The sequence below is a fragment of the Etheostoma cragini genome, chromosome 2 (assembly GCF_013103735.1).
Source record: "Etheostoma cragini isolate CJK2018 chromosome 2, CSU_Ecrag_1.0, whole genome shotgun sequence".
In the NCBI taxonomy this organism is placed as follows: Eukaryota; Metazoa; Chordata; class Actinopteri; order Perciformes; family Percidae; genus Etheostoma; species Etheostoma cragini.
The window spans coordinates 21323991-21344537 of record NC_048408.1 but is presented as its reverse complement, the minus strand read 5'-3'; the positions used below and the strand labels follow the sequence as shown (position 1 = coordinate 21344537).

The 20547-nt window shown below is 37.9% G+C and overlaps 2 protein-coding genes and 1 non-coding gene across 5 annotated transcripts; all 3 read right to left on the bottom strand.

The window, feature by feature from the left end:
* Nucleotides 1–127: 127 nt before the first annotated feature.
* Nucleotides 128–6804, bottom strand: nsmce1 (NSE1 homolog, SMC5-SMC6 complex component). 3 transcript variants are annotated; one of them, XM_034856837.1, is made up of 8 exons: nucleotides 6695–6804; nucleotides 4589–4720; nucleotides 3860–3981; nucleotides 2839–2916; nucleotides 2148–2294; nucleotides 1484–1600; nucleotides 681–807; nucleotides 128–230 (listed from the first exon to the last, which is right to left on the bottom strand). In XM_034856837.1, exons 2-8 carry the CDS (start codon nucleotides 4704–4706, stop codon nucleotides 196–198), a joined length of 744 nt encoding a protein of 247 aa, XP_034712728.1. In that variant the 5' UTR covers nucleotides 4707–4720; nucleotides 6695–6804; the 3' UTR covers nucleotides 128–195. The 3 variants fall into 3 exon arrangements, with proteins under 3 accessions (XP_034712728.1, XP_034712743.1, XP_034712735.1); XM_034856852.1 differs by having other exon boundaries at nucleotides 6702–6797; XM_034856844.1 differs by having other exon boundaries at nucleotides 6578–6731.
* A 3496-nt stretch (nucleotides 6805–10300) lies between these two features.
* vps37a (VPS37A subunit of ESCRT-I) lies at nucleotides 10301–17445 on the bottom strand. Its single transcript, XM_034891908.1, has 12 exons — nucleotides 17002–17445; nucleotides 15449–15523; nucleotides 15228–15345; nucleotides 14221–14324; nucleotides 12987–13206; nucleotides 12402–12472; nucleotides 12089–12216; nucleotides 11914–11972; nucleotides 11739–11807; nucleotides 11059–11202; nucleotides 10831–10919; nucleotides 10301–10719 (listed from the first exon to the last, which is right to left on the bottom strand). The coding sequence occupies exons 1-11, from the start codon at nucleotides 17106–17108 to the stop codon at nucleotides 10839–10841; spliced, it is 1176 nt and encodes a 391-aa protein (XP_034747799.1). The 5' UTR covers nucleotides 17109–17445; the 3' UTR covers nucleotides 10301–10719; nucleotides 10831–10838.
* Nucleotides 17446–20289: 2844 nt separating this feature from the next.
* LOC117937774 lies at nucleotides 20290–20505 on the bottom strand. The gene has a single exon (XR_004655241.1). It is a non-coding gene; the product is annotated as a small nucleolar RNA U3 (small nucleolar RNA).
* Between the last annotated feature and the right edge of the window lie 42 nt (nucleotides 20506–20547).

Sequence of the window (20547 nt, the reverse complement as noted above, 5' to 3'; positions counted from 1 at the left end):
ATCTGAAAATGACTACAGGGATGGAAAAAAAGACAGACCAACGTTTAGATGCAGATATGTATTGCGTACAAAATTAGCAAAATAAGAAATGGCCTTCATTTTTGTAAAAAATAACTATAAAATACATTTATATTAACAGTTTAGTTTATTACAGAGTTATGTTAAAAATACTAAACACATTTGATGCTGAAATCCTCATCGCCTGGACTGAGACCGGGGCCGTCTGACTTCTGGAATGAACAAAATAAATAATATGTGAAACACACAAGCGGAGAGGGATTTCTTGTTGGAGTCACTTGCCATTCATACCTCCATTCATTCTCAATCTATTTATGATTATGTACATCTAAATGAAGTCTAATTTACGATGTGGTTTTAAAAGGTCAAATAAATCAAAAGGAAAACAAGGCCAACTTATTTATGATATTAAAATAGTGTAGCCATTTTGAATACATCATAAATAAACAATTTAGACAATATATCAGTATATTGTACCATAAAATTCCAAATGTGTAATTATTTTCTAAAAATAAAAACGTGATTTTTAAAAAGCAGAACATCTGGTGTACGGATCTGGAAGTAAGTCAGAAATGTATGTGGATCTTGTAAATGTGCATCTATTTAATGCTTGTAGTTGGTAACATGTGTGTAAACAGTATCTATAAATAAACAAACAATACCAGGGATTTCATGTGGCCAAAAGTCATCACAAGCGGGACAACGCGGCTCTGCTCTTCCTTTGAAATATCTGGCCACACAGGGGTTGTGTATTTTTATACCACATGTAGGCTTCTCACAAATTTGGCACTGAAAACAGAAAATGAGATCAGACTAATACTGTGACCAAACCTTTTGTGTAAAGATCCTGTTAAGTTTGTAACACATGAACTAAAGCAAAAGTCATTACTGTTTACAAAAGTAACCAATGTCAACGCGAGGTAAAGAACAATGCAACCTGACACAGGGTGTAAAGATTAACAAACAAATTAATTAATTACAAATTAATCATAACTGTTTGTTTGTACTGCAAAAACACATAAAATCCTGTTATTAAAAGAGGGAATTCTTGGTCATTCATATTCATATAGTTACTCAAGATCAAGTCTGTGTGACTAATGACCTCTCTACACTAAAATCATATTTAATTCAAACGGCTTCACATAGTTCAAGGATCTAATGTTAGTCGTTTATTTCATTAAAACATTTGATTTTGTACTTTTATGGCCATATTTAAAAAAAACAAAAAACAAATGTTTAATGCCGCAGCCCTTCAATTACAAAATTGTACATCTTTGAAACAATAATGAGTGTAATCATTTTACTATAAAAGTTGGCCTTCAAATAAATAGTTCTTACCAGTAAGGCATGTACTGGAAGTAGTATTGAGAGATTCCCAATTAGAGAACTGCTTCTCATTAATTTCATTCAGGTATTTATGAAAGGGTATAAAGTTTCTACACACTGTAACAGAGGTAGCACTTACCTGAAAAGCAATGTTGCGACAGATGTGGCACACTTTGACCTGGTCCTGATACATTGAGCGAATATATGGCTCCATCTCTATAATACATCTGGTGGACAAAGTGTATTCACCCCGTTTCTACATTAATGAACAGAGATAAGTCACACAATAAATTAACCAACAACTGAAAAGTGTTCAACTGCTACTGCAAAGATGCTGGTCAAATGTCTCTGGTGAGTGGTGAAGGGGATTAACAAGTGTGTCAAAGCTACAATCATGATAGCCTAGCTTAAGATGATATTGTGTTTTTGATTTGCTTGTTACGCACCAATCTGAAATAATATTTTAAATCTTTCACCCCCCTGAATTGCAAAACCTTAACCTCATTCAGTAAGCTAATTCCCCATCAGGTATGAGTAACACAGCCAGTTTACTCAACACAGCCGGCTGATAATCAACATCGCCAACATTAATCTTAGTGAAGCTGGCTAACCAAAAGACAGCTAAACTAATTTGAATCGCTTCATAAAAAAGCCTCCAATTGACATTAAATGAAAGCAATTAAAGTGCTTCAATAATCTAAAACACATAGATGTCTGACCGGGCATAAAGTGTTAGTTGTGTGTAGAAAACGGGACAGAGACTACATAACTAACTAAGATTTGGCGTAGACACTGTGTTTAACCTCATTGAGCCATTTGTCGTGCACGAGTCGGTTCAAGAGGTGCTCGGTCTCGCTCTTCTTCAGCTTTTTGGTGGTCAGGATGTCGGCGCTGTTCAGAATATCAGTGGAGGAGGCCTTGCCATTCTCAGAGCAAACGATCAGGTCCATCTAAATCAGAGCAGCTCAAGTTAGTAAGGAGGACACACACTGCACACTGAAGAAGGCATCACCCAAACATCTGGGCACTTTTCCGTGGCCTAAATCGGACATTGAAAACTGAATAAAAGAAAAAAAACTATATAGGTGTACAGGCCCTTTCTGACTGAGGATTTGCAAAGCAAGGGATTTTAAACATATTGCAATATTCTGCAATATATATTTTTCCAACAATATATATTTTTCCAACTTCAAATTGTGTCTCAAAAACTGTTACCAAAAAGGATTTTTTTCATGCTTATCTTACCCAAAACAAAACCCTTAACTCCACCTTCTAGTGGATTGAAAATGGAATTGATTTTTAGCATTCTAGTATCTTATAAATTGAATTGACATGGGCATTTATATAGTAAAAGATCCCCCCTTACTACAAAGGTAGTATTTTATAGTTTAAAATAATTATTATACCGTTTAAAATACATGGAACATTAGGATTTGGACAAAAGTGTTTCCAAGATGTTGGCATGCAGGATTTCCTTGAGTGGATTTGACTCACCGTTTTCCTGAACAGCTCCAGCTCATTGTCAGCGTAATCTGACGACATCCTGGTGACATCAGTCTCAGCCATGTTCACCTGGACAGGATGTAGGTCAAACAGTGAATAACAATTCTTCCATGTGGTTTAACACACTTTGAATGCAGACAGGGCCTGCACGATTTGGGGAAAACTATGAATCAATTTTTTTAGCTTAGAATTAATGTCACGATTCTCTTCCACAGATATTTTCTCAAAAAGTGTCATGTTTATTGCACACATGAACCACGACAACGCAAAACAAATTGACAGTACCAAATAGATTGTTTTTAGCACCTATATCACACTGTACATCACCACAAGCCTGTAAATATAGAGGCTTCAATGAAGAGAAGGAGAGTATTGCAGCGCTACATTTTATACAGTCTATGTTTAAAACTCACAGCTGAAAGTAGTGGCGTTTGTGATGCAGTTGGCTCGTAAAATTAAATGAGAATTGAATTTTAAAAAATCAAAGATCGCGATTTATAACAATTAATCGTGCAGGCTTAATGTAGACAGCTTTCTTCTGAGGTTTATAACTTAATGAAGACTGCAAGACTATTTTTTGTTTCATTTTTAAATTTCATTCGCCCCTTACTGAGACACTATGCAAACTGACAGATGTTTTCATGTAAAGTGATTCAGTGTCCCTGGATCATCCTGGATTAAGTGATCAACTATTAATGATGAATGATCACATCCGCATAATCTGGTTCTCAAACAGGTCCCATAGAAAGGGTGATCTTAAAAGCAACAGACATTGGTTTTTAGATGTCATCGTCTTAATTGGTCAAATACTGTAACAACAAGATATTATTGTTAGGCAAATAGAAGTTTCTTTTGTGACACAGTTCAAAGTGATTTACATCCGTCACCACACAGGTTCTAGTCCAGTGTTACTCGCACTATCTCCACTCACAAACCAAAAGGACTTGGGACTCACTTAAAAATAGTCACTAATTAGGTCAAACAGGCCCATACGGCTATTAAACCCACTGACCAATGCATAGAACTGGTGACCGTTGTCTTCAGACATTCCTTTTCTAATTTGCATGAACATGGGCTGCAGCTTTGAGTTGATGGTTTCAATGAAATCATCCAGTTTATCAGGGATGTGCTGAGCTGCAAGAACAAAACAAATAAAGACCAACTTTGTTAGCATCAAGATGACTTTTGTAACTCAAGTTTAAACTTCTCCTGTGGCCTCAAAGAAGGTGGTGATACTGTTCAATATTAAAAAAGGGACTGCCTCAGATTACCAGTCCTAATAAAGACCAGTACAGCCAACAACCTGGTAAATCCTGTCAATTTTGGATTCAAGTGTAAATGTAGTTATTTTGGCAGAAAAGTTACTTCTGTTTAAAAAACTGCTAAAATCCACTGCGTGTGATTTTCCTTTCTTGTGCATTTCAACCCATATTTTAAAGTCCTTTATTGGAGAGATTTTTTTGTCTGATTTCACATTTACTGGAATTTAACTGTAACGCAGTAACTACTCATATAGTATATACAGTTAAAATCGTCCATGGAAAAGGCAATGTAAATATTGAGTTGAACTTTAAAAGGTAAAAATGGTCAAAATACTCAAAAGACTTGTTTACAGGCGTAATTCTATTCTTGTCATTCAAGGATCTGCTATAAATCCTCTGATCTGATACAGAGGTACATTTTTGACGTATCCTGGATCAAAACCATCAGTAACTGGCAATACTTGTATAAAATCACTCACTGTTATGGGTTTCACAACAATATTGATATAGTGTCCTTGCACTTTGTTCATCAACAATGCCATTGGCCATCATGGTCTGTAGGAACCGTCGATGGCTGTCTTCCATCTGTCGTGACATGTTTCTGGACTGATCTAGACAGAACACAGATTCTTATTCAGTCTTAAACTTACGATATATTGGGAAATTATTATTCAAGTAAAAATACTGTTAAACCCAACAATCAAATGATTAACCAATGCACATACAGACAACTAACCCCATGAAGGAGCCACTATTTTTGGTGAAAACTAAAAAAAATATATGGGGCTTGACCAAAAAGCATTTAACGGGTAACAGATTTCAGTGTAGGTCAGCAATCTCGCTGACTTTGTTTAGATACGGTGTTGCTGTAAATTTGGCTGTTTTTCTGTGTCTTTATACCTGTCTTGCCTATGTTATCTGTTGATGCATTTGTCTGTGTATATTGTCACATGCATAAGAGTGGGCTGCACAACCTGCAGTTTGTTATTGGCTGGGGGTTACTACACACCTACGTGGGGTCCTGCACTATGAAAAATTAAAGGAAAGAGAGAATCCAGGCAGAGGTCAGGGTCCTGCCAATGTTGGGTAGGTGGGACTGAGATATCAGATAAGTCTGCTAAAATGGCACTGAAAAAAGACATTGATTTAAAGGAATGTGTCGGGACATTGAAATGCTGGTCTGTCACAAAGAAAAATGTTACAGCAGTGTGGCAAAGGAAGTGGGAATCGAAAAAATAATTATTTTTCAATTCGAAATAGGGTACAGGCAGAGCAGTGCTATTTGGTAAAAGTAAGAAGACAAAGGAGTCTATTAATGAAGTACAAATACTTTGTTACCTTCCTTAAATGGAAATTTATCTGTACATTCTACTCCATATATTTTAAAAATAGCCTTGTCTAGCCTTATTTCAGTTCAGCTTGTTTTCATTCCGGCTTGTCATTGTTAAAAAAAAACAAAAAAACAATCCTAACCTAACCTATCTGGTTAGAGTGAATCCAACGCCCTCACAAATTCCTGCAGATATGTTCTAATAAAAGTCTATAAATAACATGCCTCTGTAGTTTGACTTTTTGCACCCTTACAATACGCACAGGCAACTAGTCATCATATCTTACGCTACATGAAACACATGTTCTCAGTAGTACACATATATGGTAAAATGTGTTCATTTTCAATGGGCATGAATGCGGCTGAAACAGGTGCATCCCAAATTTTTCAACGTTAACGTTTTTGATACAACATTATAGTTATTATGGCCTTTAGTAACATGTTTTTTAGGGACGTGACGTGGTGCACCATAGGCCCCTGTGGCGTGGCCTAAGACTTTTTTTACTCAATAAAACTTAACATTTCTTTCCCCTTGCATTACTTTAACTTATATACTATAAGTAGTTTTAAAAACAGTACTTTTACACCTTAACTTGAGTAAAAAGCTTGAGTTGACACTTCCACAGAAGTCTTTTTCTACCAGGGTGTTAAATGTGAACACTTTTGACACCTCTCATGAGGATGGACTTTGTAAAACCTGCTAACAGCAACATACTGTTCGAGATGTACATTTGGATTGTCTTCGATACAAAAACGAAAGGAAACAGTTGTTGGCTGCGCTTTGTGACATGGGATACAGAAGGAGATATTGAGATACGTACTAAATCCCCCTGTACATCAATTTGAGAGAGTGGAAGCAGTCATGGATAATATCTCTGGTACGAGACTACTCCGCTGAAATTGACAATATATTCGTTTGATTTGCTAGCTAGTGGCTAACTTTGCAACGTCATCGACTTGATCAACCTTTTAATAATCCCTGAGACTGTATACAGCATTAACTGACTTTTGTTAGATATTAGTTATATTCATGATTTAACTAGCTAACGTGTATGCTACATACAAGTGTTTCAGCACCCATAAGGTAAGCTAACAACAAGTAACTGTTAAGTTGTCATAACCGTTTAGGTTTGCTAACCTGTGGCACAGTAGACCTTAACCGTCTTTCGGCCGCTCTAATGTTTGAATACTTAGCAGAAACGAGACTCTAAAGTCAGAATAACTAATAAATCGTGCACAAGTTTAGCTATTTTACCAGTTAACCTTCCGCCGTTCGCGCCTTGTTTTTCCTCCTAATTCTTCTTCTTCTTCTTCTCCTCCTGTCGACTTCCGGTAGTTGTGTGCTTTGTAGTCTTTAACTGTCTAGTGACTAGACAGTTAAAGACTACAAAGCACACATGATAAACTGGTAAAATAGCTAAACTTGTGCACGATTTATTAATTATTCTGACTTTAGAGTCTCTATTCTGCTAAGTATTCAAACATTAGAGCGGCCGAAAGACGGTTAAGGTCTACTTTGCCACAGGTTAGCAAACCTAAACGGTTATGACAATTTAACAGTTACTTGTTGTTAGCTTACCTTATGGGTGCTGAAACACTTGTATGTAGCATACACGTTAGCTAGTTAAATCATGAATATAACTAATATCTAACAAAAGTAACTGGGTGAGTTACCCATAGACATAATAAAGATAAAGATGTATATGTCTATGGAGTTACCCCCTCCCTCCCCGCACCTCCATTAAAAAGCATGTGCATTATGGTCCCACACAACGAAATAAATATCTCAATAACTCTCCCAACACTGGACAACATATTAGTGTTGAACATGTCATTTCACACCCATACGTATATTCATAGCTAACAGCAAAATACAAAATAAAACTATTACATTTTTCCTTTTGAAAGATGCTATTTCCACTGTAAACGCCTTCAAAAATTGGATGGGTTTACATGTAGAGTTGGGACAATGCTTTGTTAATGTCTCTCTGGCAGAGGTATCGTCTTGCCCCGTGACAGTTGCAAGTAATTATTAATCAGGACAAATAGGTAATAGCAACCTGTTTAACTACTTGAAATCCTGTGACCAACAAGGAGAGGCAAGGCAGTTTTATTTGTATTGCACATTTCAGCCACAGGGCAATTCAAAGTGCTTTACACAAAAACAGTTAAAAAATAAAAACAGATAAAACACAGAAGAAACAATTGAAAAAAACACAGATAAAACACTGGAACAAAAGTTACAGTGCTGTATAAGAAATTAAACATTAAAGAAATGAACATAATTTAAAGAAAGGCCACATGAAAAAGAAACGTCTTCAGCCTTGATTTAAAAGAACTGAGAGTAGCAGCGGATCTGCACGTTTCTGGGAGTTTGTTACAGATATGAGGAGCATTGAAACTGAACGCTGCTTCCAAATCTTGTTGACACATAAGTCCTTTAACCTTTGATATATTCTTAAGGGGATAATAGTCTGACTTTGTAATTGTCTTAATGGGACTCTTAAAATTCAGATCTGAGTCCATGACTACACCAAGATTTCTGTCTTTCTCTGTTGTTTTTAACATTATTGTTTGAAGCTGAGCGCAGACTTTTAAATGTTCCTCTTTTGCTCCAAAAACAACCACCTCAGTTTTTCCTTCATTTAATTTCAGAAAGTTCTGGCACATCCAGCCATTCATTTGTTCAATGCACTTAGTCAGTTTTTATTGGACTATAATCCCCTGGCGATAAAGTTATGTAAATGTGTGTGTCGTCAGCATAACTAACAACAAGACGGTTTGGAAAGATCACGAGTAGTTTGTCATAAAGTTCAGCACTCAGTTGTTAGTTTGGTTAGGTCAGGTGTAAAGGCTTCTATTGAAATGCTTAATTTTCCATCCAAGAATAAAACCTGCTGAGTATGAGTATTTTCCCATGAGCCAGCGAGCTTGTGTGCCTCTGCCGTGCCTGTTTGTATTAAACCTGACAACGCCGGGTCAAGTTGATTTAATGGAGCAGAGATTTACTGTAGATAAGACATTACTGATAAAGTCTCCTGTCTATTTTTAAAGTCTTTGCGATCTACATGAATTCTATTTTTTAAAGTGACTATTTGTGCTTTTGTGCTGTTTACAAACTGTGATTGTTATATGGTAGCATTGCAAGTTTAAGCTGGGAAAAGTCCATTAAAACCTTCAACTGCAATGCACCTGTGTGAACATCTGTCGAAGGATACACAAGACAGCAACTTTAACACACTGTAATTATTGCTTTTCCACATTGAAAGAAATGTATCCTCCAAGATCACTTTTTGGTATCACCTTTCATCTAGCAACACATACCCATAAGACACATTGCTATTATGCAGTGGAGTATTTTGTGGGATACAATAAGAAACTTAGGTTTTGAAGGTGATAATGATGTGTAATAGTTCAGTATTAAGTATTCACAGTATCTTTGTTGTTATGAGATTAATAAGGAAGTAGGTGGTCTTGGTAAGCATGTTAACAATATTTATACTGAACTTAATGAATTACTGTTATAATCAAAATAATGCATCCAGTGCTAAAGCATCTGTGCTATGATCTTAAAGTGCCTATATTATGCTCATTTTCAGGTTTAGAATTGTATTTTGAGGTTGTACCAGAGCAGGTTTACATGGTTCCATTTGGTCTTGGTTAGTGACGTAGAAAGCCGTGCAGATTATGAACAGCTCACCCGGGAATGAAGGCAGAGGAAATTCAGAAACCTGTATCTCACTCAAAACAGCATGGGTGTTTTTTTTTCCATGTTTGTATGCGTGTGGAAGCACTATTGACACAAAATAACACCCCAAATCCCAGAAAAAGTGATGTCATAATATGGTCACTTTAATCAATGCTGCAACGGTCAGAGGGCTAACAGTGATTGTCAAACAGAAAGTAAAACAAACAAGATTTATTCTAAATGCTTTATTAGTCTAACAAATTAAATAAGAACATATAATACAAGGTGTCTGAGTCTTTGATTACAATATAGCCTATTATTATTAACATTATTTAAATACAGTATCCAATGTCATCGAGTTTTACCGCAGCATTGAACATAACACTGTCCCAAATCTTCTGAGGCTCTTCACCAAAAATGTTCAAAAAGGTGTCAGAAAATAGACAGGTTTTCATAACAGTGCTCATCACAGTCAGTGTGTTTACATGTACACAAATAATTTGATTCATTTCAAAAGCACAGAATGAGGGTAATAGTGTGATTAAACCGTTTATATGGTTTTCTGTATTCTGATTTCCCAATAACCCCAGTTTACATAATGTGTTTGGTAAACTGGTCAATGTTTGAAAGAATTTATGTTAACCTCTAGTCAACATTTCATTTACCTCTCACAAACCGAATGCAGCAATTTAGTACAAACAGGTTTGTTATCTGGATTATACTCATCCTGATTTTGAGGTACAACAGATAACATGCGGCCCTTTTAATCAAATAATTAATGTTTGTGCAAACACACTGATATTGAGGCTGGGTTCAAGACATTACTTAATGGGAAAAACCACCAACTTGTTAAAGAATTGACCACTGTCCAAAATTCATATGCTCTTTAAATTCTAAGCTTTCTGGACAACACTGGCCTGTCCTTGGTTTTGTTGGAGTATACGTGTAGCATAGAACAACCAAATCAATGTAAACAGCAGTTTTGCAGTGTCAAAGGCTGGCTTTCTGTCTGTCCAGTAGGACCTTTCTGGGATAATAAAGCAAGGACTTGACAATGATCTTAGAGACAGGAAGTACAGACACATAAGCATTTTTTAACACTTTTTTTATAGTCACAAATTCTTGCTCACTGCATGAAACTAAATGTAAGATTGGGAGTCATTTCCTAAACTATTCAAATGTGTCACTAATAACTCTGATCAGGTGCAGGTGTTGCCCTCAACGTGACATAAATATAGGAAAGAAACACAACTCTTTGTCATCCCTGTCAAGTCAAAACTGGACAAACAGCATATGCAATAGAAATGATCCAAAATGTGATCAATCCTTAGTAACATGGTTGGAAACGCTAGGCAGGTGTCACTCCTTTGGCCCTCTTGTAGTGACACAATAGCTTACCTATCTTGCTCTCAGGCAATCCAACTTCAACAGTATTTTTTTAGCCCAGATCTGGGCACAGTGGGCTTCTTTTTTTAGCCCACCATTGCAATTAGTGTCTTCCAAAGTGCCCATTGTTGACTCAGTGTGCTTTTCGTCTCCTCAAAAGTCTTTATTCTTTTAGTTGGCAGCAGTTGGCTGAGAAAACACCAAACCTGAGGAATAAATGTAAGAAGTAAAAAGGAGAAGGATGAGATGATGATAACAAAGGGCTGCCTTCTGCAAAAGAAACAGATGACTTGTCATCTGTCAAGTGTGGTGTGTACCTTGTGTTCTAGTGGCTGGTAGGAAACGGTCCATGTGTGTTGATGGACTGTTGCAATTTTTCCTCTTTGGCCCTTCTGCTGTGGCAAAGCTGTGGAATAGCACAAATAAAAGTCAAAAAAACTTTCTTTTAAAATGTTTCAAACTGCACTTCTAATCCCATTCAGACAAAAAAAAGAACAACATATCAGGATTATTTTTACACAAGTAGTGCACTTCTGGCTTCTCACCGTTCTCTTCTCCATGAAGCTGGTCAGGAATTCGTCTATGTCCGTGCGTCCCTCCAGGAAGTTTTCAGCCGTCTCCTCCGACTCCTCCTCAGCCTGGTGGGCTGCAACTTTTAACCGAGCCTGGAGAGTACTAAGACTGCAACTCTAGTGGGGGTTAAAAGACAAAAAGAAAGAAACAGAGAGACAAAAGGAATCAGTGGAGCATTTCAAGACATGTTCAAGAATGTTTGGGTTAGTGTCTTTGAACTCTTTAATATTTCCTCCTTTAGTTTCATGACTTGGTAAAAACAATGTGGTCGTATGGTTTACTGACAGGGAGAGCATAATAATATCTAACAGAAGAGGATCATCAAAACCCGAGTGCTTATGTGTAGTAGGCGATAGATGTTGACATGTTGTTGCTAGTAATAATCTCAGTCAGGACTGAGATTATTATTCAGCCGTCATGTGTTCCCAACTGGTGGGTGTTCTGATTGACACAGGCCATCGAATTATGCTCATCTTAAGCTAAAAGACTTAACATAGATTTCTTTGTGCTCCTACAATAAAAGGGAACAACCCAAATGTTTAGTTTCAAGTCATAAAAATGGTTTGAATTAAATTAAAAAACATCAGCAGCTTTAAAACAAATAGGAGCATATTCAACCTATTATCATTTAAATCCCAGTGTAGCCTCTCACCTCACTGAGCTCATGCTGTCTCTGCATTCTAGTCTCAAAGGCCGACTTCATCTGAGTCAGCTGTTCATACTGTCAACAGACAAAGCACACATCATAAGCTGTTAGACAACAACATGAATGTGTTTGTTGTGTGTGATTTTGTTGTTTGAGAGAGAGACTGGACGTAATAGCTGACCTTGTAGAGCATTTCTTGTCTTTTTCCTTCCAGCTGTGGCTCCATCTGAAGATTTTTCTCTGTAAGTGACAAACAGAGATGCAGAAATCTTTGGACTCAACTCAACTCAATTTGAACTTCTCTTTCATGATTGACACATAAAGACCTTCAGTCCTGTGGAAAAAGAGGAACTTACTAGCCACATCAACTATATTGGTGATCAGCTCTTCTTTATCACTGGTGACCTGTTTCAGTTGTGGCAAACTCACAAAGAACTCCAGTAACAAATCCTCGTTTTCAGACATGTTGGACAACTGGGCCAGACTAGGGTGGGGTGCAGCAGAGGTGGTAGACATAGGTAGATGCACAGCAGTAAGTAAGAGAACACAGACATGAAATATAGATTCAAAAGACTGTTTTCCTTTATCTCAAACACACATAATAACCAGCTTAAACAATATCTTAATGCAAAGATTATTTGAAGTTGACAATATCCGGGAGTACTTTACTTCAAGTCACAGAGTTCAGGAAAAGACTCAGGAATCTCAGGCATCTTGTACATGTGTCCGTTCAATCCAGCCTAAAACAGACAGCATTAGAGTCAGCAAGTCATATTCTTCAATGAATTTACGTCACTGTCGACAGATTAGTCTGAACCTGAGGGGTAATTGGTTTGTGTAAATAGCGGCAAAATATAACCAACTAATGACAAAGATCTTATCTGAAAGCTTTGCTTGAGAAATCCTGGGTTGTCAGTGTCAATGTTAAAGGTATTGTTGTGCTTCCTCTTGCTTTTAGCATTCGTTTTTTTAATAGTTTGATGAACTGGATGTCTTGCAAACTGTCAATGTTTGATCTGTTTTTTAAAGCACCGGAGCTGTGGAAAGCTCCTCTGTGTTCATTCATGACAAGCAGTTTAAAAGGTAACACATAATGTGTGTGTGTGTGTGTGTGTGTGTGTGTGTGTGTGTATATATATATATATATATATAAAATATACTTTATAAAGACTTGTAGCATATTATAGTCTTTTATATGTTTGTAATTGTGCTTAGAATAGATGTTATCAGCCCACGTATCCATTATCAGTGTACCTGTGAGTCTCCAGTAGGAACAGGCAGTGGCAGGTCAGAAATCACTCCGTACGGGGCTGGAGCCCGAGGGGGCCCATGGCCACCATCGGCTCCTGGGTGAGGCATGAGAGCTGGAGCCGGGCCTGGCCCAGGAGGCGCTGTGTGACCGGGGCCCACGTGACGAGGACCGTAGTGGTAAGCCTGAGTGGGGTAAGGAGCCATGCCCGACGACTTGTACATACTGATGAGTAAATGCGGGAGGATATGACATTATTTCACTGAGGCATTAAAATCATAGTAAGAAATGTATTTGTTTTTTATAAGCTGGGTCTTTTTTTTTTTTTTTTCAATGAGGGGCCAGATGTAAAAAACTGTGTGTAGATTCACAACTAAAACTGTGTGTAGGCTACACACAAATACGCATTGCGGCCGGGCTGGCTCAGTTGGTAGAGCAGGTGCACATATGCAAAGGGGTTTATTCCTCGACGCAGAGGTCCGGGGTTCAAGTCCGACCTATGACAATTTTCTGCATGTCTCTCCCCTTTCTCACCTAGCTGTCCTTTCCATTAAAGGCGGAAAATCTCCAAAAATAATCTTAAAAAGAAAGATATGCATACTTCTTTTAGTATGTTCTATATGTCTGTCCCATAGTTAACCCTAAATGGATGTAGAAACACCCTCAAAAACCATTTGCATATCGGTAGTTGTTTCCACTCCACGTCATAAGGATGATCAATTATCTATTTATAGCTCTTGTGTTGAAACAGACTTTTTTAGGGTGCTTTACAATTCAGGATCAAATGAAGAGATTACTTACAGGGAGGTATTTGCTCAAATGTAATGTCACTCATAAATCATTTAAAAATTCATAAATGTGCCTTAGATTGACATTTTACAGAACTGTGGCGACTAACATTAATAATAACAAAATCAGGGAAATTGGAAAATGACCTAAAAAAACAATGCTACCTGTCTCTCAACTTATATTCAATTGCCTCTTTATCATATCGCCCGAAGCTATCTCAGCTTGAATCCTGTGTATGCCTGGTCAGGGGTATGCGTGAGATGCGCACATTCCAATTTTATAAAAAACGGTTTATGACAGGCGTAGCTCTACGCATAGTTTATACATCTGGCCTCGGGAGACTTAATCATACTTCATTCAACTGCATTATTTCCTGAACTTTCTGTTGTAATGAACTGTACAAAGAAAGTACTGAGGGACATGTGTCCATGAATGTAAGAGGACACTCACTAAGTAAAGCCAGCAGGGCCAGAGGACATCAAGGCAGGAGGACTTTTCCAGAACTCATCCAGCAGACTCTGAATGACCTTCCCCAGATCCGAGTGCATCCCAAACTACAACATACACAACAAGTAAAATACTTAAAGGAAAGTGAGATCAAAAAACTAAAGTATGTTAAATTAGCAAAGAAGTTAAATAAAATAATTGGATATTCTTATTTGAGAAAAAAGATGCAAGGAGAGAACCATGAAAAAGACAAAAACAAGCTGATATTGCTACAGGCTATGGGGAAAAATCTGGACAAGGCTGGAAACCCAGGTTTGTAAGTTGGCACTGGATCACGGGCAATGGCACATAACTTGCATCTCACTTTGGATCATCTTCTACTATATCAAACTGCACCCCCACCTTACACTTTCTTTTCCCAAACATTTTCAGTTAAAGATTTAAATCCCTGTCGCCAAGATTCTCCTCCATCAGTCGCGGATCATGGAAAGTGAAACTTAAATCTGTTATGGGGCAGTTGGATTTATATACACACTTTAAAAAGATTAATTAAAAGCTTCTTTCTTTGCAAATTTGTATTTACTGCATTATGTGTTGATATATACAGTATATCACAGGCTGTATCTTAACGTATTTAATGAAAACAGGTAACAAAATGGCCAAATCCTTTTTTCATAACGCCTCTGTGAAGCTTTGACTGTGAGATTAGCAGTTGAATCAGGCTCATTTGATTAAAGCATTGAATGGTCAACTATTCTGGGTTAGCCCTATCAATTATGATCAGGTTTTCTTGAGTATGCTGTTTATGTATTTGTACATGTAAACAACACTTTCTTGTTTTGACCTGGATAAGCCCCTATCGACCGACAAAGATGATAAGAAACCTGCACAATCATGAACTTTGAAAATCCTAATAGAGAATTTGGACTGAGGATGCAGTAAGGATGGGCTCTGTGCTGGGACAGCACACCGTTTTTAAATCTAGACAAGAAAGCCTAGTGACTACTTACGTTAGTAATGAGAGGACTAGTGATAATGGTGCCATTATTGCCGTCGACCAAATGATGACCAACAGGGGGGTAGACACTAACCACCGGCTTCTCCTGGGGGAACTGAGGAGGCAGCAGACTAGAGGAAAAAGAAGAGATTCAGCTTTCAATAATCCCAGAAACAGGATATATTACAAGTTTTAAAATATGTGATCTGACTGGATATGCAAAGATGTACTCACATGTTAACACTAATGGTGGAGTTGTTGACTGTGAATGGTATCCTGTACTCCACATCCTTCTGGATCTCTGCGAGGCTATTGAGAAAGACAAACATATCAGGATCAGCACATTTCAACGTATTGAACATCTTCAATACATTTTTATGAACCTTCTGCTGGTTTAGAGAGAGCTTTTAATGCCTTTCCTCAGCCAATAACTGTACTTGGTAGCTAAATAGCATGAAGTGTAGCGGCAAATGTGTTGTAATGCTGATCCCAGTATATATTTGTCTCACTGCATTACCACTGCATGGCTATGCTATGCTTATTGACACCAGACGTAAAATCAGATTTTTAAATAATCCATACCTTTCACAGTAAACCTAACATTTTTCCTACACGAGCAAAAGAGAGCTGCATGGCCCTGGCCTATCATCCATACCAGTATAGTCTATCAAGAGTATGAACTCTCTTTTCACATCCATGTATTCCTTAACATCATTGCCATGACACAAGCAGCCTTCAACACAGCACAATAGCCTTTGTGGCCTCTGCAATCCCATAAACTTCACATCTGTAGTGTAATCCCATTTCTTTGTAACACACACACACACACACACACACACACACACACACACACACACACACACACACACACACACACACACACACACACACACATACACGAGAACAGTTTATGCTGGGATGCTGGCACTGAGATGACAGAGCTTCTTAGTAAACAAAGGCTAATACTTTAATCGTCACGTCTAATTAGCTAGCTCCTCCTAACTCACTACATGCGTGACACGTTGGCATGACATAAACATGAATGATCACAAGACAGGACCAGCCAGCTACAACTCGTTTCATCATACCTTAAAAGGTGACTGTCGATAGCTGACTCGATCAGCTACCCCTGTGGTTGCCAAGCATATTTTTTTAACGTCAAGGATCCCTGAATTGACACAAATTAGACAATAAACCCCACATTTGACAAGATTTGGTCCCTCAGGCCCCTATCTGATACATGTTTGCTTTAACATGTAGTAGTGTAAATAAATGAATCGCCTTTGTGCTGGGGGATCCCTGAAACCTCCTCAAGAAACCCGGACACCACTGTGCTCCACTCAGTGGTGTTAGTAGCCAGCTAACACAGCGCCCTGGAAATCACACCCAGCTAGTTAGCTTTGAGAAAAGGTTAGCAAAACATTAGCTGCTCAACGAACACCTTGGGGGCATGTCGAAGCAGTGGTTGTGGGTCCACGTAAATCGTGTGTATAATGTTGACAGATTTACAGAATCGCCGAGACAAATGTGTGTAAAAAGGGGGCTAAAAACGCCATACTGTTTGTTAGCCTAACGTTCTCCCTCTTACGTGAGCCTTGTGGCTAGCTATGCTAAGTAAACATCAGCTGAATGTGTGAACCCAGTAAACATGTTTTTAAAAATCAAAACCCGACAGGAAACACTACATAGACCACATTCTCCTTTGAAAAGTGAAAAGTGTTCTATTGAAGAAGCTAATCGGCAGCACCTGGGTCTGGTTTTATGTGACCGGTTACCGATGATTTTACCTGGGATGAGCGGCTTTGAGTGACTCGATCTGTCGCTGTCTTTGTTGCTGTAGGCTGTTCAGAGGGAGAGATCCGGAGCCTTTGGACAGGGGGAAAAGCCAGTTCATCCTCTCCTGGCGAAACCACGGACTGAACTTGGTGACGGACTGTAAAGCCCGACTACAGACGAAATGGAAGAGAAAGTGAGACGGTGTGGAGATTTGGGGTGATGACTCCTGTTAGCTATTGACGTCTCGGTTTGTTGTCCACACGGTTTTGACTTTGTATTTACGTTCCAACGTCAGATAGCATATCCTTCTGTGTCGAATAAAATGCCAACTCCGTTTGATCTACTAAAAGTATGTAATTGTAGCTCTGTCATGTATATTTCTGAGGCGAGAGATAATTATAGAAACCCCCCGAGTAAGCAGCACAAGCTTGAACTTATTTACGTATGACGTCACACAGGAATATACGTAAAGCGCAACTTCCTGTTTTCTTCTTCTTTTTGGTTGTGAATGGCCGTTGGTCGGCAACCTTTAGACATATAAAGATATATCTTTGTATTACATTTTCCATTTATTTTAGCTTTAATTATACGTTTGACCTTAGTTTTACCCTATTTAATATCCACCTCTACATCAGGCTTCTCTGCTGCTTTCTTCACACATTTGTCTGCCAATTTATTACCTCCTAAACTATATGAGCAGGTATCCATATAAACGTAGTAATAATACCAGACTTTATCAGATTGGTAGCTGGTTGCAGTATTTCATACACTATGTCCTGTCTAGACTCAGAGTGAAGGTACTTAAGGCTTATCAAAGCTGAGCTGGAGTCTGAAGCAATCACAGCTTACACAGATCTATTGCTCTCCACCCAGATCAAGGCCATCCATACTGCTAACAGTTCTACCGTGTCTACAGCTAAATTATCATGAGTTCTTTTAGCAGATACAATGTTTAATGGATGGATAACATAAGCAATTCCCATTTTTGTATCTGTCATCTTAGATGTGTAGGCCTATATATAATTACTCCTTCATTAAATTGTCTCGAAATGTGACCCTGAACCCTGTATTGATCCCCTTCAATAACCTCCTTTTCCTCCAATAAGCAAACTGGAGCCTCTAGGAACAGCCAATCAGGAACAACTGGATAAACCACTGAAGGGCCAGTGCACTTACATCATTATTACCTTCTGCCTTTGTCAATCCAGAACTTTTAATTAGGTCATTCTCTCTCTCTTGACAGTGCTATAGAACTGATTGACTCATATGTTTGTCATTATGACCCCTCAAATTTGACCAGTACACAAGAGACAGCTGGTGTCTTCTAAGATCTCCCCCACTTGAACTGCTGCCACCGGAGTGGTCTTAAGTGCCCCGCAACATAGCCCCAAACCTTGGTTTTTAATTACATCTAACTACTTGAGTTATGATTTAGCAGCTGATCCATACACTAAACACCCACAATCAAATACCGATCTCATCAGCCTTGTTTATATGGATTTCAAAGCAGGTCTACTTGCTCCCCATGCTACTCCAAGCAATCATCTCATCGCATTCAACACTTTCTTGCATTTATCTATACTTTTTTAGATATGTACCGTCCATGTCAAGTTTTTGTCAAACCAAATACTCAAATATTTGAAGAAGTCCACTCGTTCTAATTCTGTCCCATATAATTTAATTTTAACAATCATACTTATTTTCTTTCTAGAGAAGAACAAAGTCTTTGTTCTGTCTACAGAGAACCTAAATCCACATTGAACAGCCCATTCTTCGACTTTGTGTACTGCGTGCTGCATATTTCTCACTACAAAAACAACCTTTTATCCACTGGAACATCTTTCCCTTTAACCCCAATAATTTTAACTTAATCAGCACACCATCTTTCCACAACATATTATGTCTTTTCAACATCAAAAAACACTGCCACTACAGATTCTTTATTCACCTGAGCCTTCCTTATAGTATCTTCTAGGTACACAGTGGGATCCATGGTACCTCTACCATTCCTGAATCCACTTTGATAATTTTTCATTAATTCTTCATTTTCCTCTCCAATAAGTAATCCTGTCGTTTATCATCCTCTCCATAGTTTTTCCCATCTGGGACGTTAATGCAATCGGCCCATAGTTATTCGCTATTTGAGGATCTTTCCCAAGTTTCCTAATAGGAATGATTATAGATTTCTTCCATGCTCTATGAATGCAACAATTTACCCATACTTTATTATATAAACTTAACAATACATCCTTTACATTATCACTTAAGCTCTCCAACATGGAAGAACAGATTTATCATTTCCCTGTAGACGATTTACCTGAATTACGCAATGCCTTATTGAGTTCAGACCTTGTAAACGAGACATCCAATACACCTCCTCCCCCATCCTCATCGTCAAACACATTCTGATATTTTTCAACTGTGTCTTTTCTACCACTCTCTTCTTCAAGAGTTAACTTTTGTGTGCTGTGCACTATGGCGAATGTTTTTCCCCTAACCTCTGCTTTCCCCATACTACTAGTGATGGTTCTTTGCCCCTCAATCAGCATTGGTTATTCATATTCCCTTCCATTTTTTAAATCATATTCCAAATCCGCTCTACTGGAGTAGTTCGACCAATAGAGCCACAGAACTGTTGCCAGTGATCTTTTAAGCTTGCCTAATTGTTTACCTGACTATTGCCTGAGATCGTCTGTATTGAACTAAATTCTGAAAATCATGTGTTCTCTTGAGTTCTTTAAACGCTCTACTTCTCGCTTTTATTACTACCTTACAGTTTTTCGATCACCATGGTACTATTTTATTTAATGACTTAGGCTTTGGACTTGAAACTTTATGCTGCAACAATTATACCACTATTAGTGTCACAACATAATCTCTTAACATCATGATTTTTATTAACAGAAAGCAGTAATTCATCACTAACCACTCTATACTTTTCCCATTCTGCCTTATCTAAAGTTGCTTCCTTACCGCTGTCATTATCATCCGATTTGTCTCAATCCCTATCATATTATTTTTCAACATAAAAAATTCATTCAAGCTAAACAAAATGATTTTTTAATAGGAATTTTTAAACGAATGGTAGCTATGTGAGATCACTGCAAAAGGAAAATAACAGCCTGTTCAAAAAGGTTTTTATTTTTCAACAACCCACCTCTACCTTTGTGAAGAATTATGCACAGTTGAAGGAGCAGATCGTTAACGTCACTCAGATTGTACCTTTAGTGTGTCCAATTACATGGATTTAGGATGGACAACTGGAAATAACCACCATTTAATATTAACAGATAACGACTACCACTCTGATCATACTCCCTTCCTCAATGCTCCGTTAAGAATCAAAGAACGATCATCAATGATAGGGAGCATATGAAATGAATCATTACTCTCTACCCGCTTCACGCTCAGAAAGGAATATCACGACTCATCATCGTGGGTAGCGAGACCAATCACTTTAGAAACAAATTTCTCAAGTCAGAAACTATAGAAATGATCCCTGAAAGTATAGTCTTAACGACAGTAAGGGTGAAAAAAAAAGGCCTATCACAGGACGA

Bases quoted from the DNA above. Each gene is read 5' to 3' on its own strand.
- vps37a (XM_034891908.1), bottom strand. From the start codon at position 17,108: ATGAACTGGCTTTTCCCCCTGTCCAAAGGCTCCGGATCTCTCCCTCTG. The intron at 15,524-17,001 runs GTAAAATCATCG...CTTTCTCAATAG, and splicing joins CTCAAAGCCGCTCATCCCAG to CCTCGCAGAGATCCAGAAGG. The intron at 12,473-12,986 runs GTACACTGATAA...TGTCTGTTTTAG, and splicing joins TTCCTACTGGAGACTCACAG to GCTGGATTGAACGGACACAT.
- nsmce1 (XM_034856837.1), bottom strand. From the start codon at position 4,706: ATGTCACGACAGATGGAAGACAGCCATCGACGGTTCCTACAGACCATG. The intron at 1,601-2,147 runs GTTAAACACAGT...TCATTAATGTAG, and splicing joins ACGACAAATGGCTCAATGAG to AAACGGGGTGAATACACTTT. The intron at 231-680 runs GTATTGTTTGTT...TGTTCATTCCAG, and splicing joins TTGGCCACATGAAATCCCTG to AAGTCAGACGGCCCCGGTCT.